This window comes from Dendrobates tinctorius, unplaced genomic scaffold (assembly GCF_039654945.1).
Source record: "Dendrobates tinctorius isolate UK_male_01 unplaced genomic scaffold, ASM3965494v1 ptg000160l, whole genome shotgun sequence".
Classification (NCBI taxonomy): Eukaryota; Metazoa; Chordata; class Amphibia; order Anura; family Dendrobatidae; genus Dendrobates; species Dendrobates tinctorius.
Genome location: NW_027361827.1, coordinates 21966151 through 21984529, shown reverse-complemented (window position 1 = coordinate 21984529; position 18379 = coordinate 21966151). Strand labels below are relative to the sequence as shown.

Genomic DNA, 18379 nt, shown 5'->3' with positions numbered 1-18379 from the left:
CTGCAACATTATACAGCATGCCTGGCAGGGTGCTGGGTCAGTGATGGGCTTGGGCGGCACATCCTTCTAGGGTTGCACAAATCTCCACATTATTACCAATGGTACCCTGACTGTTGTTAGGATGAAATCTTAAGAGTTATTGCAGTGTCCCCTGAGTTTCTCCTGGGGTAGGACTATGCCTTGCCACATTTGGCCAGTGTGTAGGCCGTTAATGGATGATAAAGACATTAATGCCATTGTCTGGTTCTCAAATTCACCACACCTTAATCCATTTGAGAACCTCTGGCATATAATGCATCAGTGCATCTGACACTTCCTTGTAGAGACGCAGAATGTCCCGGAACTCACGTGATGTCCCATGATAAAATTCATACAAATTGGATCTGCATGTAATTTAAGTTTCCTACTTTGATTTTTGTGGTGGGTTTAGGGGAATTGGAATCCAGCCCTCAAATTGATTGACCAGTTTGGTTTTCATTGACTGTTTTAAATCTGTTCTCAACTAGTTACACGATTTATATCGGTAAAGATTTTCAGCTTACGGTAAATATTTTGTTCACTGAGATCCCATGTAAGTGTTCCCTAATTTGTTTGAGCAGTGTATAATAATTCATTTCTTCCTGTTCTTATCAATTGGCATGGTGGGCCACTGATATGACCCAAACTCGAGAAAGAGGTTCAGACAGTTAATATCTGGTGGTCTTGCCCTTTCTCCCTCATCCACACAGTACAGACTGTTTCCTCAGCTGGTCTGTAGGCCCAACCAAGTACTGGAATGATAATTCCAACCTTCCAATCATTGCAATCTCTTTTTATGGCTGGGCAGCAACACACCTATAACACTGCATTGCTCTGTGAGTCTCTGTGATCCATCAAAAGATTTACAGTGATAGTGTTGTTAGAGGAACCAGTGGCATATTTGATCTTTATAGCTATGCCACTTTCAGGGATGACAAATACATTTTCACAGGAGAAAACATTGAAAATAATGATACTTTTCACCCAAAACCTGACATTTTCCATAATATATCATGATAGACAGTTTGGTGGACGTATTTTATTTACTTACACAGAAATAGTTTTTTCATTCACTTATAGAGAAATTGTAAATATTAAAAAAACTTGAGGCGAGTTTGACCATCGCATCTTCCTGGAACTCTCTCGTATGTCAACTTTCTCCTCTTCATTTGGGACAGCTGAGTAATTGTTTCTGTTTTAAAAGGAAAGAAGAAATACGGTATAAAAAAATGAATTTAGTTTACTAATGAACTTCCACTTAGGCCCCTCACGCGTCCATGTTTAAACATGTGAAAAAATGGTACCGGTGTCAGTGTTTTCCATCAGTGTGTCCATGTTTACCATCCATGTCGTCAATGTTTTTCCAGTATGGTTAAAGAAATCAATGACAAAACTTCTCCTATACTTTCCACATTTGTAAATATGGTCCTTCTTTCGTGACGAAGTTCTTGTAACTTTGAAACGCGTACAATAAAAACCTCGGACTGACATCTTTTCAACTATTCAGTAGCGCAGAGGATTTCCATGAAAATTTCATGGTAATACATGGGGCTGCTCACAGGTCCGTGATTTTTGTGAATTGAGCGGTCCACAGAAAATCATGGAGGCACATTTGATATTGATTCTGGTGTCAGATCAAAATCAACAATGCAAGCCTATGGGTTCATAACATAAATTGGAGAGCACTGAGTGCGGACCAATTTTAATTGACTGTTAGACAGGAGAAGGTGTGAAATGTGTTTTTTTTTTCACGTATAAATAGGTATTCTACATGGAGGTAAGTATATGAGCTTCCAAATTGGAGCTAGCCTCTTACCCCTGATATAGGATGTGGATCAGCTTCCACAGTGCAGTCCGATTTTTTCACAAACCCATTGACTTGCATTGCTGATTTTGATCTGACGCTTAGATCAAAATCGGTCACGTCTCCGATATTTTCCACGCACCACTCAGACTGAGGAAAAAAAAACTGGACATGTGAATGGCCCCATAGAATATCAAAGGTACGAGTACTATCCGTGAAAATCAAGGATAGCATTCTTATGCAAAAAATGGATGCCTAAGACCTTATTCATTAAACAATTGTCTTTGGAATTTACTTGTGAAGTGGAGTTGTCATGCGGAAACTGGAAAGGGCCTAACCAACTTGTTGCCACAAAGCAGGACGTTTATACTGTTATGTGTTAGACCACCCACAATTTTTTGTCAGAGGTCTATGCAGGTCCAACCTGTACAGCAAAGTCTTTTTACCTTGCTGTATTAAGGCTCCTTTTACTGCAAACTAGCAGGAGAAGGTTGGTTTCCCGCTAGCAGAAACAGGAGAGAGGAGTGGTTTATCACACCATTTTTGACCTTTTGGGGAGCATCTAATATAATAAAAATAGATATCAAGCATAAAAAAATTAAAAACAGTTGCAAACTTTTTCTCCAAAAATATGAAAGAACAAGAATATTTATCAAAAACATAATTTTTCTTTGCTCACACCAATGTTATGCATGGTAACATGGGCTTTTTCCACAATACAGCAGACTAAAGGTTTTGCTTACTATGGAGTTAGCATTTAGCTTTATGATCAGCTAGTAATATAGGCTCCAATGCCCTGGCTGCTCCCTGCACCTTGGAACCATGGCTATTGTCCACTCTACCTCCTATTCTTATAGCTTAAACTCAAAACAGTATGATTAAAGAGGATTGTCACTGGAAAGCTAAGAAAAAGTATCGCTCGATAAGCATGTCATCCCAGTTTAAGTATGTGTATGCCTTTTCCTTATATGTTCATACTTCCTTTATACCTTCTTATGTCGAGAAACACACTGTACCTGCTGACATTCCTTCTTTTGTCGTGATACTATTCACTTTTAATCTCTTTGCAACAACAATTTTTTGGGAGAAATAAGAACCTGTTTCTTCATTGCTGCTGGCTGTGAAAGGATGGTTGAGAAATGTCTTCTGTGATTGTGTTAATAGGCCCCTCTGCATCTCTACAGCTTGTGGCTGGCTAATACACCTAGCATTTGTAATATCATCTACACAGTCTAATGGATTTGTTGAATTCTGTTCGCTTAGTAAATCAGCAAAGAAGGTTTGACGGTTAATGGAAAAGCTTGGCACTTGTGCTTTACTTTTGAAAACAGGGTTGGGATGATGGGAAACTCTGCGCGATAAATTGTGTTGTCCAGAGGAGAAAGGTCCCTCATCTCTATTATCTTGTAGGTATGTAGATTGATATTTTTCCAATCCTTTATCTGACCTTGTCCACTGTTTAAGAGGCTTAGAATAATCTGTCTCCATGTGGCAACTCTGGCCAAACATCACTGATGAATCAGACATGGCAAATGTGTTAAACGTGTCAAATTCTGAAGATGGGACTGGTTGAGATATTTTATCTTTGCTTTGATTTCTGCTTGTTTTTTCACTTCTGGTTGGTTTTTGAGAAGGTCTTGTTGAGGTAACAGATAAGCTCAGCTGATGATTGGCAGTGATATCACTAAAGTGCTGAAAAAAAATTAATAAGCATGATGAATACAAAGCACATGTATGGATTTCTGATAAATATAGCTTGACATTCACTTGCAAACTCTCTTAGTAGGTAAGCCAGGTCATATTAAGGTTTGTGAAGGCCACCAGACAATACCTGACTCCCTATCTCAGGCCAATATTGGAGTAGTCGCAACAGGAAGATGTAAAGTTTCACTATTTTTAGAAATGAGGCTTAAAGGGAAGGTAGCATATGAAAATGACCTATTGTTTAAATCAGGCTATAGGAGTATTTTTTTTTATTTGTAGCTATGCATTTTGTTACATCATAATCTGTATTAACCCCTTTACCCCCGAAGGTGGTTTGCATGTTAATGACTGGGCCAATTTTTACAATTCTGACCACTGTCAATTTATGAGGTAATAACTCTGGAGCAATCAACGGATCATGGTGATTCTGAGACTGGTTTAGGCTACTTTCAGACTTCAGTTTTTTAAATCCGGCGGGCTGCGGCGAAAAGTTGTCAAACCTGATCCGGTAGAATCCGCAGCCCGCCGGATCATCTGTTGAGGCCGGAGACGGTGCAGGAGAGGGAGAGGGTGAGAGAGTCTTCTGGCACGCGCAGTGGAAAAAAGCGGTCCAGTGCTGTCAAAAAATGTTGCAGGGAACGTTTTTTGCAGACACCGGACAGGCATTTTTTGCCGTATCCGGCAAAAGCCGGACACGCCGCATGGCCATCAGGCGCAATGCGGCGATAATTCTAGTCTATGGCAAAAAAGCCGGATCCGGTGGCAACCGGCGCCGGATCCGGCTTTTACATTTTTTGCCGCATCTCGCCTGATGCAGAAAAACTGAAGTCTGAAAGTAGCCTTACCGAGACATATTGTACTTCATGATAGTGGTAACATTTCTTCAATTTGACTTGCATTTATTTGTGAAAAAAATAAAAATTTGGAGAAAAAATTGAAAATTTTGCAATTTTCAAATTTTGAATTTTCATGCCCTTAAATCACAGAGATATGTCACACAAAATAGTTAATAAATAACATTTCCCACATGTCTACTTTACATCAGCACAATTTTGTAAACCAAATTTTTTTGTTAGGAAGTTATAAAGGTTAAAATTTGACCAGCGATTTTTCATTTTTCCAACAAAATTTACAAAACCAGTTTTTAGGGACCACATCACATTTAAAGTGACTTTGAGGGGTCTATATGATAGAAAATACCCAAAAATGACAACAATTCTAAAAACTTCACCCACCAAAGTGCTCAAAACCACATTCAAGAACTTTATTAAACATTCAGGTGTTTCACAGGAATTTTTGGAATGTGGAAAAAAAAAATGAACATTTAACTTGTTTTCACAAAAAATTTACTTCAGTTCCAGTTTTTTTTTCTTGACAAGGGTAGCAAGAAAAAATGGATGACAAAATGCGTTGTGTAATTTCTCCTGAGCATGCTGATACCCCATATGAGAGAGAAAACCACTGTTTTGGTGCACGACAGAGCTCGGAAAGGGAAGGAGCGCCATTTGACTTTTTAAATGCAAAATTTGTTATAACAATTGGCAGACGCCATGTTGCTTTTGGAGAGCCTCTGATGTACCTAAACAGAAAAAATCCCCCACAAGTGACACCATTTTGGAAACTAGACCTTTCTGGGAACTGATCTAGATGTGTAGTGAGAACACTGAACCCTCAGGTGCTTCACAAAAGATTATAACGTTGAGCCATGAAAAGAAAAAAAAATAACCTTTTCCACACAGATATGTTTTTCACCCCAAATGTTGCACTTTCATAAGGGTAACAGGAGAAGCTGCAACAAACAATTTTTTGTGCAATTTCTCCAGAGTACGCCGTTATCCAATATGAGGGAGAAAACTACTGTTTGGGTGCACGGCAAGCTCGGAAGGGAAGAAGCGTCATTTGACCTTTTGAATGTAAAATTTCCTAAAATCATTAGCGGACGTCATGTCCTGTTTGTAGAGCCCCTGATGTGCCTAAACAGTGGGAACCCCCTCACAAGTGACCCCATTTTAGAAACGAGACCCCTCAAGGAATGTATTTAGATGTGTGGTGAGCACCTTGAACCCCCCAGGGGCTTCACATAAGTTTATAACGTTGAGCCGTGAAAATAATAAAATCACATTTTCCCCACAAAAAATGTTATTTTAGCCCCAAATTTTGCATTTTCATAAGGGTAACAGGAGAAATTGCACCATAAAGTTTGTAGTGCAATTTCTCCTGAGTACGCCGAAACCCCATATGAGGGAAAAAACTACTGTTTGGGTGCACGGCAAGCTCGGAAGGGAAGAAGCGTCATTTGACTTTTTGAATGTAAAATTTCCTGGAATCATTAGCGGACGTCATGTCCTATTTGGAGATCCCCTGATATGCCTAAACAGTAGAAACTCCCCACAAGTGACCCCATTTTGGAAACTAGACCCCTCAAGGATTGTATTTAGATGTGTGGTGAGCACCTTGAACCCCCAGGTGCTTCACAGAAGTTTATAATTTTGAGCCGTGAAAATAATAAAATCACATTTTTCCCTCAAAAATGTTATTTTAGCCCCAAATTTTGCATTTTCATAAGGGTAACAGGAGAATTGCACCATACAATTTGTAGTGAAATTTGTCCTGAGTACGCCGATACCCCATATGTGGGGAAATACTACTTTTGAGGCATAGTGCAAAGCTCAGAAGGGAAGAGGCGCCATATTGGAGTTCAGATTTTGCTGGAATGGATTGAGGGTGCCATATCACATTGGCAGAGCCCCTGAAGTGCTAGAACAACAGAAACCTGCTATATGTGAACCCCTTTTACAAACTACACTCCCCAATGAATTAATCTAGGGGTGCAGTGATCATATTGATACCACATGTGCGTCACAGAATTTTATACCATTGAGCAGTGAAGAAAGAATAAATTACATTTTTATCACTAAAATGATGTCTTAGCCCCAACTTTTTAATTTTTCTAAGGGCTAATAGGAATTTTTTTTTACAAAAAAGTGAAGTCCATTTTTTCCTGAGTGCACCAATACCCTACATGTAATCGGTAAATATTTTTCAGGCACAGTGCAAAGCTCAGAAGGCAAGGAGAGCCAGATTTTACTGTTATGGTTTGCAGGTGCCATGACCGACTGGGAGAGCCCATGAGGTGCCAGAAGATCAGAACCCCCCATAAGTGACCTCATTTTACAAACTACACCTCTCAATGAATTTATGTAGGGGTGCAGTGATCGTATTGACACCACAGCTGTGTCCCAGAATTTTATATCATTGGGCAGTGAAAAAAAAGCAACTACATTTTTCACACCAAAATTTTGTTTTAGCCCCACATTTTCACACAAGAAGTGGGTAAAAATGGCACAAAAATTTGTTCCACAATGTTTACTGAATGTGGCAATACCCCATATGTGGCTGTACAGTACTACTTACGGAGAGACTCGGGATGAACGGAGCACTATTTGCCTCCTGGAGCGCAGATTTTCCTCGAAGAGTTTGTGGACTTCAAAAACAGAGCTCCTAATTGCTATAAGAGCAGAATCCCCCTCAAGTGACCCCATTTTGGAAATTATACCCTTTTGGGAATTTATCTACCGGTGTAGTGCCGATTTTGACTCCAGGGGTATTTTTCAGAATCAAGCAGCAATGAATGTTGCCGAAGACTGCAAACTGCCGTTGTAGTGACCAGTACGTTGTAGTCACCAGTACGTTATGCCCAGCCCGTGGTTCTGGTGACATGCACCCGTAAGTTAGTCGGGCTCTCATCACTTCAGAAATGCCATACACGTGGACCCTATACGTGGTTTAGGTACACTGTGGGGCTCAGAAGGGAGGGGGCATTTGGATTTGGGAGCGCAGAATTTACTGAATTTCTTTTGGAGGGTTATGAAGCCATTTCGCTTTTCCAAATCCTTTGTGCTAACAGTAAAAGCCCCCTATTGTTTTTTTTGTGGATTGAGGTGAAGCTTTTATTGGGAACATTTTACATAATATTTGGGATCACATTTATCCAGCGCTCTACACTGAGCACTTACTTTGGGGTTTCCATCTAAATCACTGAGTCACATGATTCAGATGAAACCCCCTGAGGGATCCATTCACTATAATGAGGCAGCAGTGTTACTGTGGACTCCGTCTGGCCTCTGTTCCGTTGTGTCCTTTTCAGAAGTGCACAAAACTGTGGCCGAAGGCACTTTTACGCAATCCTAAAAAGATGGACACCGCCTGATCACAGGTCACACGGCATGCACAATGCCTCCATCCGACTCATTAGGGCTCATACTCACATGCGAGAAACTCGGACGAGTCTAGCATGTTAATATGCCGGCTCTTCGATCAGAGCATTCAGCTGCATAGAAATACATGCAACTGAAACACTCCGATCCAAGTGCCTGCAACAGTGCCGAGTTTCTCGCATGTGAGTATGAGCCCTTTTAGGGAATCTTCCGTCAAGGGTTCCATCTGAATCACATATTTCAGAGATTTACACAGAAACTCCGGTGTATGCGCTCAGCGTAGAGTGCATGATAGCTGTGCACCGAGCCTTACTGCAATCTTTGGAAGGCTCAATGAAAAAATCAACAGCAGGTGAAGAATTGGTTTTATTTTTTAGGCCATTCCTCGTGCAGTATAAGTCAGTGGCGTAGCAACTGTTTGTGGCGCCCGGGGCGGTCGAAAAATTTGCCGCCCCTTTGGTCAATGATAATCCGGATTCCGGAAGCATCCGAAGAGCCCACACTACACTCAAAGATATAATTTTTAGTCTGCTACTAAAGGTACAGTCACACTTAGCGATCTACCAGTGATATGACACGGTCAGGATCGCTGGTACATCGCTAAGTGGTCGCTAGTGAGCTGCCACACAGGCAGATCTCACCAGCGACATCGCTGGGGACGGGGGTCGCTACTTACCAGTCAGACGTGGCGATCCTACGTCCTCCCGCCCGGCTCCACGCTCGTCGCTCGTCTCGCCGCAGGAAGCTGACGACAAGAAACAGTCCTGGACGTTCTCGCGCGATCAGCGATAATCAGCAGGGGAGCGGGTCGTAGGTAAGTATCACACACAGCGATGTCGCTAGCAATATCGCTATATCGTCACAAGTTATAGCGATATTGCTAGCGATATCACTTAGTGTGACAGTACCTTTACTCTGCTGTTATTATTTCTAAATTTCTAGACTTTCATCTTCTTGCAGTTCTCTATATATACACGGGTATAGGATGTGTATGAAATCCAGCAGACCTGTGTATGCGGTCATACATGATGAGAGAGGAACCCCGGCCCCTGCACTCGGCTGGGGGCCACCGTACGGCTGTGTACTTAAGGAGCATCCCCAGAATGACAACCGATGGCGGCGGTGTGACATCACATCACTACGACCATTAGACAGGACGGCTAGATGAGGTCTCCACCATCATCATCTACGACGCAGGACAGAACACTGCAGATGATTGGTGGCATTGGACTGGCTGCAGCGGTCACACGACACCCCTTCCAGACATTGATGACCATAGATTGCCCAAGACTCTGCTGTGAGCGTGATGAGCGGCGCTGATCCAGGGGGCAAGAATAGGATTTGGGGGTCTCGGCTTAATTATTCCACCTTGGACCCAACAATAAGTGATGGAAATCCCCTTAAACTGTGGTGTAGAGATGAGGAGACCACCCAGCACCGGCCTCTCTATCAGGGGGCGCAGAGAATTGCCCCATTTATATCACATCAGGACTACAACCCCCAGCAGACACCCCCACAGTAATGTGCCTGCCCCACACCCCAGGACGCAAGTAATGAGGGGCAGAGAACTGGTGACAGTACAGACCCCAAGGAGCCCTTGTGGGGTCCCAGACGAGGACTGTGGGCTGCCAGTGTGTGCGCCCACCTCCACCTGCCCTGCTGTACTGGGCACAGGAATGGCGCTGGTGTCGGGCACTCACACACCACCGGAGACCTCTCACCTTGTTAGACGGCGGCTCCGCCATGAATGAATGGGGCCTCGGCCCATCCTCCCGGGAAGGCTGCCAGCGTCCCCACTTCCTCCACAGCCCCCAGCGCCGAAGCCGCCTCAGTACCGAGGAGCAAAGGCTGGAGGGGGCGGGACGCTGCTGAACGACGTCACAGCCCGCCCCTTCTATCGATGGCGAACAGGCCGCTCTGCTCAGCCTCATGTGCCCGCACACAGGCCGGCCCGATGCTGCTGCACTGTGCCTCCGCGCTTCTCCCACAGAGGAGATGAATTGCTGCTGCTGCCGCACCGCCCCCACACACGTGCCGCCTGGGGCGGACCGCCCCCCCCGCCACGCCACTGGTATAAGTGCATCGATGATTTTATTCTCCGGGTCGGTGCGATTACAGCGATACAAGATTTATGTTGGGCTTTTATGTTTGGCAGCTGCCACACACTAAAAGACACTTTTTATTGCAAAAGCTAGTTTTTGCATCACCATATTTTGGGAGCTATAATTTTCCCATATTTTGGCCCACACAGTCATATGAGGTCTTGTTTTTTGTGGGAACGAGTTGATGGTTTTATTGGTACCATTTTAGACACATGACATTTTTTTTATCGCTCTCTGTTCCAATTTTTGTGAGGCAGAATCAACAAAAGCCAGCAATTCAAGTATTTTATTTTTTGGTGGAGGGGGAGTTTATGTCATTCTGCATGTGGTAAAATTGATAAGGCAGTTTTATTCTTTGGGTCACTACTATTACTGCGATACCTAATTTATATAGTTTTTCTTATGTTTTGGAGCTTTTAGGCTGGTTTCGCACTTGCGCCTTTTTGCGCAGTGTTTAGAGCGCACATGAAACGCATGCAAAAACCGCGTACAAACGATTGTAAGCGCTGCGTTTTTTCATTGCATCATCGTGCGCATTATGACAAAAAACGCTGTGTTTGTATGTGTTTTTCCATGCGTTTGCAATTTTTATGCGCATCGTGTCACAATCACAGGAGGAAAATCCTTGAAAAATTTTTACAACAGACTCCACCAATGGGACATCAGTGGGCGTGTGTTATGGGAATTCTTTATATAGACCCAGTTTACAGCTGAATTCTTCACATTTGCTTGTATTTTCTCTTAACAACATGGATCTGCGCTGGAAGAGTTTTCACTTCAACTTGGATCTGGACATCAGGATGGCTCAGGCTTATGCAGTTGCTTGCCATCAACAAAGGGAGAGAGAGAGACAGCAAAGACGGCAGCATCGGTGTTTGTGGATACATCCGATTATTGAACTCCGGGAGAGCCGTGGAGCATACCACACCCTCTACAGCGAGCTCCAGGCAAACCTGGATAAATTTACTGATTACACACGGATGTCCCAACAAACCTTCAGGTATTTGCTTGGCCGTGTCCAAGATGCCATCCGGAGACAGGACACACAGCTCCGTCGTGCGATTCCTCCCGAGGAACGGCTCCTGGTCACATTGAGGTACGTAGTATTGCAAAAACAATGCCTGCATAATTTTCTTTGTTCTCACATGGACTATTCCAAAGCTGGCAGAATTATTTTTCTGCCATGTAGTTAACCAAAGGCTGCAGTATTTTTTTTTTATGCCATGTAGTAAAGAAAAGGCTGCATATATATTTGTATGCCTTTTTTTTCTTGTGTTAAATTGTATTTTCACAAATATTAATTTTTGCTGTTTCTCGGTTTCACAGATTCCTGGCTACTGGCTAGAGCCTCTCTTCACTGCACTTCCAGTACCGTATTGGAATATCAACCTTGTCTGGAATAGTTGCGGACACCTGCAATGCTTTGTGGGACGTTCTTTGTCCTGAATTTATGCCCCTGCCTACCGTGGAAAAGTGGTTTGAAATTGCTGAAAGATTCTGGACAGTCTGCAATTTCCCTAACTGTTTGGGTGCCGTTGATGGGAAACACATCCGTATTATAAAACCAAAAAGAAGAGGCTCTGTGTACTATAACTATAAAAAGTACTTTTCTACAGTACTTATGGCCATTTCAGATGCAGACTGTATATTTGTTGCAGTGGACATTGTGGCATTTGGCCGTGGGAATGACTCCCAGGCTTTTAAGAACTCTGACATGGGCCGGAGGTTGTATGGCAACCAGTTCAATTTCCCCATGCCACGGCCTCTTCCCAACCCCGAAGGTCCCCCACAGCCCTTGGGGATGAGGCATTCCAGATGTGCCAAAACCTGCTCAAGCCCTACTCCAGCCGGGACTTGGACCACACCAAAATAATTTTTAATTTCAGGCTGACCAGGGCCAGAAGAACTGTTGAGTGTGCCTTTGGTATACTTGTCTCCAGATGGCGCATTCTCAGCACAGCCATTAATCTGAAACTGGAAACAGTGGATGAGGTGGTGAAGGCCTGTGTGGTTCTACATAATTTTGTCATGGTTAGAGAGCACCCGAACTTTGAACTCGATGATGCAGCTCCTAACCCATTGCCTTTATATACTCAGCAGCCTCTCAGGTCATCTGTTGAAGTTGGCCAAATGAGGGACCAATTTGCGGCATACCTCAACTCAGATGTGGCACGGGTGGCCTGGCAAGATCAAATGGTGTAACAAAGTTTTCTTTTGTGTGTATTTTAATAAAAAACCTGTGTTAATACCTGTACCGAGTGCACTCTGTCTTCTTACACTTCAATACAATAATCATCTGGCCTGGTGTACCAGTGAATTAATGATGCTGTGTTTTGTGCATCATGAATTTACTAGTACTCCTGACCAGGTGACTATACATACACACAAGTTGTATGATCTTTATCATCTCTAGACTTTGAGTTCAATTTGCTGCGACGGTGGAGATAATACAAATAATTTTTGTGTCACCTGGCATGATGTTAACAATAGTGATTTGGGACTGCAGTTGCATCCCTCACTATTTACGACACCTAACGCTGTGACTATAAATATTATTTGTAGTATCATCACTGTGGCTTCAGTTTGAATGCAGACAGTAGACATAATAAAGTTTATACAACTAATACAATACCCAGGCCTGGTGTCATGCTGAAGTGAGGACGCCAAAAGTAACGCATCCAGACTTCAGAAGGTTACCAGACATGGGCAGGAGAATACACATAAGAGGTAAACTGCAGCATTGCTGCAGTCTGATAGAAATATATGCAGACTGAAGCAACGCTGCAGGTTAAAACATATGTATTCACCTGGCCAGGTGTGATAGTTATGATACAAGGGCAGGGTATTGTACATATGGCGTGTATTTTCCCCGTCATGTCCTCAGTTTCTCAACACACACTGAATAGAGGATGTGGTTAGTTACAAGGTATATCTAGATTCACCTTTCCTTGTATCACAAAAGTTAAATGATGATGGTAAAAACACACCATAGTCAATTAACTTTTGATGATACCTGGCAAGGTAACAATAGATATGCCTTGCACTCAACAACATCCTTTACTCAGTCTGTGTAATATTAGCTGACTCAAGAGACTGGTGGGGAAAATACAAGTCATATAGATTTGTGTTTTTGACTACACATCTCAAAGACTGACACAAGAAACGTGTCAGTAATGGAGCTTTGTGGTGGCAAAAACGCTAAGTGTACGGCGCAGTGTGTGTATGGCGCAGCGTGTGTAGGCGGCGAAAGACACATTAATGAAACAGTATTTTGTGAAAGCAGAATTGCACATTTATTTAAAAATAATAAAAAAATTATTTTGAAGGATGTTTTTGGGGAAGAGTGGGATACTTTGGGGGTCTGGAGAGATGAGGAACAGCTGGAAGATGAGGAAGGGGTTCTAGGTGAAGGGGTGACTAAAGTAGTGGGGGAAGGGAGCTCAGGGATGGAAACGGAGGCAGGTTGAGAAATATTAGAAGGAGAGGGGGGACTGACAAACAAAGTCTTTTGTTTCTTGTTCTTCTTTGGGGCAGGAGTCACCTGCCTGGACCGACTACCACCGTGTGACTACCTTACATTGCTTGACCGCCTGGAGATGGTGGACCGTGTCTGTGATGAGAAAAAGAGGGAATGTGGGTCACCCCTCTGCTGCTCGGTGGTGGCGGTGCTCCTTGAAGGAGAAGTGCTCTCGGTGCTTCTTGTTGGAGAAGTGGTGGCGGTGCTCCTACGAGGAGAAGTGGTGGCGGTGCAACCAGTAGGAGTAGTTGTGGCGGTGCTCCTAGGAGGCGAAGTGGTGGCGGTGCTCCTATGATGAGGAGTGGTGGCGGTGCTCCTAGGAGGTGAAGTGGTGGCGGTGCTCCGATGATGAGGAGTGGTGGCGGTGCTCATAGGAGGTGAAGTGTTAGCGGTGCTCCGATGATGAGGACTGGTGACGGGGCTCCTATGAGGCGAAGTGTGGCGGTGCTCCTACGATGAGGAGTGGTGGCGGTGCTCCTGGAATGATGAGGAGTGGTGGCGGTGCTCCCATGCTGATGCTGAGTGGTGGCGGTGCTCCTAGATGGAGATGTTGTGTCGGTGCTCCGACCAGGAGAATAGGTGGTGGTGGCCCAAGCTGGTTGTGTGGTGGCGGTGCGCCAAGATGGGGGAACGGTGGCGGTAGTGGTGCTCCCGACAGGAGCAGCGCTTGCCATGCTGGTGGCAGGGGTGGAGTGTCCAGCAGCACTCGGAATTGGTGTGGTGTATTGTTGTGCGGCTTGGCTAGGAATGAAGGTGGCTGTGTAGTGGTATGCAGCAGAAGTCTGTACTGTGGTGAAGTGAGTCAGTGGTGGCACAGGTGGGAATGACACCACTGAGTGCTGCATGTACTGATTCTGCTGCATAGCCTGTAAGAAAGCAGTGTTGCAGGCCTGTAACACATTCAGCTATTGCTCAGGACTAAGGTGTTCCGTCATGCCCTGCTCAATTTTACTAAAGAAATGGTGCGCTGGTCTGTTGAGGTCGGCCTCCAGCCGGTCAAGGCGCTGGTCGACAGAGTGGAAGCGGTGTCCCATGTGGGTAAAACCGCGTTCCATGAGTGAAAAACCGCTTTCCACTCTATTGGACAGCGACTTGATGCTGGCATGAAAGGCCTCGCTCAAGTGCATGAACTCGGGCAAGACAGGCCTGTCCGAGGCCCTCTGCCGCTGGCGGGTAGTGCCCGCATAACCAGTGGCAGAGACCTGGGATAGGGGAACACCTGATGGACCAGCTTCCTGGTCACCAGCTATCCGTGTTGCTGATCTGCAAGTTGCTTCCTGGCTGTCGGATGGCTGGGACGGGTCCGAGGTCGATTGATGAAGGACAGCTCCAGGGACAGGTTGCAGGGTGCTGCTCCAAGTGCTGTGGAAAGAAAAGTAAATCATTACTATCATGCATTTACTAGAAGCATCAGCTGTGGAATAGAAAAGCACAGGATATTAAAAAAAAATATATAACAAAAAAAATATAATACTTACGCTCTAGTGGCAAGGACTGGTTTCAGGAAAGCCAACTCGCGATGATAGCGGTACGTTGTTCTGGTCCTTGCCGCTGAACCACTGTGAACCTGTCCCTCAGCACGAACATAAGTGTTGAAGTAGTCCTTCATTGAGCACCAACGTGTCCGGACTTTGTTCACTGTAGAAAAAACAAAGAAAAAATGTTATACAATGCACTGATGGCAACATCTGCATCATCACACGCACCTGAGTGAACATGGCAAACATTCAATGCGGCATCACAAAAGAATTCAATACACAATGCAGTCACTGTTGATCTTGAGGTCACTGGAGTGTTTACTGCAAGAATATATCTTGCAAGAAACACACCAGTATCAACAGCATTAAGAGTTAAAGCATGATCAATACAGCATTACAATACACAATGCATTCACTGTTGATCCTGATGACACTGGTGTGTTTCCTGCAAGAATATATCTTGCAAGAAACACACCAGTATCAACAGCATCAAGAGTGAAAGCATGATCAATACAGCATTACAATACACAATTCATTCACTGTTGATCCTGATGACACTGGTGTGTTTACTGCAAGAATATATCTTGCAAGAAACACACCAGTATCAACAGCATCATGAGTTAAAGCATGATCAATACAGCATTACAATATACAATGCAGTCACTGTTGCTTCTGAGGACACTGTTATGTTCCCTGATAGAATATACCTATCAGGAAGCACAACAGTATCCTCAGGAACAAGAGTCAATGCGGCATCAAACAACAGGGAAATACTTACTAAATGCATTTTTTGAAGCTGCAGAGGCGCTGTCCCAGCCCTCCATCAATGCTGCGGCCACCTCATTCTAGAGCTGCCGGGTCACCACAATGTCTTTGTACTGCTGGTCACGGCTGTCCCACAACAGGCTACGTTCCTGGACAAGGGGTATCAGGTGCTTGTCGCGAGATAGATGTCTTCATCCCGTTGTGGAACCTAGAAAAAAAAAATTATAATCTTGGAAATTGATGAGAATCGTGAAAAAAAAGGAAACAGAAAAGAAGAAAGGTATGGAAGATGAAAAACAGGACAGAAAAAACAGAAAAAAAGGAATAGAAAAAAAATTTTTTTTTTACAAAAAGGGACCTTCAAAGACTTGATACTTACATTGCGTCTTCTCACCGTGACTTGGCTAGGCTGCTCCCGCTGATCCGCCTCACTTGCCGGTTCCGATGCTGAGGTCTGTAAAAGAACACAAATTATTACCCATTTGTAGAGGCAGCTATACTTACACAAAGGCAGCAAAATCCTCACCTCCCGGTCAGCTTGGGCCAGTTCTTCTTGGGATGGCAAATATTCGGATCCAGAAGACATGCTGGAATAAAAAAAAAAATAAAAACATTAGTACATAATATATATTAAAGGACAGGCACACGTATATAGATTTTAGAATACTCACATTTTAGCTGCTGAAGCTGTAATCCAAACTTGAGTCTTGTCTCTTGCTGGGTGGGTGTATTCTCTCTTGCAGGGCTTCTTATCTCTTGCAGACTGTCTGTAAAGTGTGGTCTGGCACTACAGACCCCTTCTTTTATGTACACTCCTCCAAAACAATGTTGCTTGTTTAGGGGGTGGATTAAACAAGTGTCTAGACATTGTTTACTCTTCACAGCGCACGTCAGCGACCCCATAGACTCTAATGCAATTTTTTTGCGCATTGCGTACGCACACGTGCGCATGCGATGTTTTAACGATGTTGGGCGGAACAAAAAATGCAACATGTAGCGTCTGATCTTATAGTCCCATATATACATACAAGGAGAAGGACACTGTGCCCTTTATATGGATATGGGATTTGGTATTTTGAATGTTTTCTATGCATTATATATATTAGTAACAAAATGGACACAACAGAAGGAAATGATAAAAATTAAAAAGATTTTATATAAAATTGCACCAATCTACATATAATGAATTAATTAAATCAAATAGTGCATATATTCATATTACTGTAACCAACCAATCCTCCTAATATGTCACAGAATTTGAATGGAGACCATTCAGTTCTATAATAAAACCAAGCCACTGTGTATGGACAATTCAATAAAATAGAAACAATGGGACACAATATGTATAAAAAATATATATAATCTTTAATAAATCAGATTTAGGCAATTATAAAATTGTGCAAACAAGTGCCAAGGACATACAAAACATTAATAAAAAATCATAGCATACATATATACGATAATTAATGAGATCTGTCAGATAAATATATAACACTATAATACATTAATAATCTATCTCAGCATCACACACATATAAACATAGAAAATGTGCATAAACTATAAACGGTAGTGTATGTAAACATAAAAAAAAAATATATATGTCACAAAAAGTGATTGTACCCACAATTGGGTTGTAAAAATTATATAAATCTGCATCAATAGTGTGCCATAGTGGTAAATCACATAACAAAGTAATAACCATTTAAGTGATGCTCAATGATGTGTGAGCCGATAAAGTATATTACATACCCGTGGTAAAATGACAGCCTCAAGGTAATGCCCGGCACTCCCCGATGCGCGAAGGACGCTAGTTCCGAAACGTGCATCGGGGAGTGCCGGGCATTACCTTGAGGCTGTCATTTTACCACGGGTATGTAATATACTTTATCGGCTCACACATCATTGAGCATCACTTAAATGGTTATTACTTTGTTATGTGATTTACCACTATGGCACACTATTGATGCAGATTTATATAATTTTTACAGCCCAATTGTGGGTACAATCACTTTTTGTGACATATATATTTTTTTTTATGTTTACATACACTACCGTTTATAGTTTATGCACATTTTCTATGTTTATATGTGTGTGATGCTGAGATAGATTATTAATGTACTATAGTGTTATATATTTATCTGACAGATCTCATTAATTATCGTATATATGTATGCTCTGATTTTTTATTAATGTTTTGTATGTCCTTGGCACTTGTTTGCACAATTTTATAATTGCCTAAATCTGATTTATTAAAGATTATATATATTTTTTATACATATTGTGTCCCATTGTTTCTATTTTATTGAATTGTCCATACACAGTGGCTTGGTTTTATTATATATAATTGTATCTTATATATTGTATGATCTCTGATATATGCTTATTATGCTAATATTGTCTCCTGTTACTTGTCTAACTATGCATGTGTGTCCATAGTGGTTGTATCCATCCAGTTCATATCCATCTTTGTGAACCTTTCTATTGTTAATGCCTGCCACTTCATGGCCTTGGTTGTGCGCATGCCCGTTGTGCCTGCTTTTGTTCGGCGATGGGGTGAGCGTCTCCTCGCCTTCCTCTGGGCTTTCGGGAACTTTCCCCTTCCCCCTAGCCCAGGGTAATGTGTGACGCTTTGCCTCTGCATCGCCGGCGCTTGGAGTGCCCAGCGCGTATGCGCCGCTTTAAACCATTCTGATTGGTTCACTGGTAACCACGTGACATATTCACATGGGGCATAAGAAGGTCCTTCACCTATTCCCGCGATACTTCCCTTGAGA

The 18379-nt window shown here is 43.0% G+C and overlaps 1 protein-coding gene across 5 annotated transcripts in view; it reads right to left on the bottom strand.

Moving 5' to 3' along the window:
- Window positions 1–1042: 1042 nt before the first annotated feature.
- The window catches only part of LOC141052466 (protein shortage in chiasmata 1 ortholog-like), a 356749-nt gene continuing 339412 nt past the window's right edge, over window positions 1043–18379 (bottom strand). For all 5 annotated transcript variants that reach the window (XM_073549702.1, XM_073549705.1, XM_073549703.1 and 2 more), the window contains 2 exons: window positions 2839–3514; window positions 1043–1210 (listed from right to left, as the gene is read on the bottom strand). In XM_073549702.1, the coding sequence (XP_073405803.1) occupies window positions 1113–1210; window positions 2839–3514 (774 nt within the window). In that variant the 3' untranslated portion in view covers window positions 1043–1112. The remainder of the gene's footprint in view (window positions 1211–2838; window positions 3515–18379) is intronic.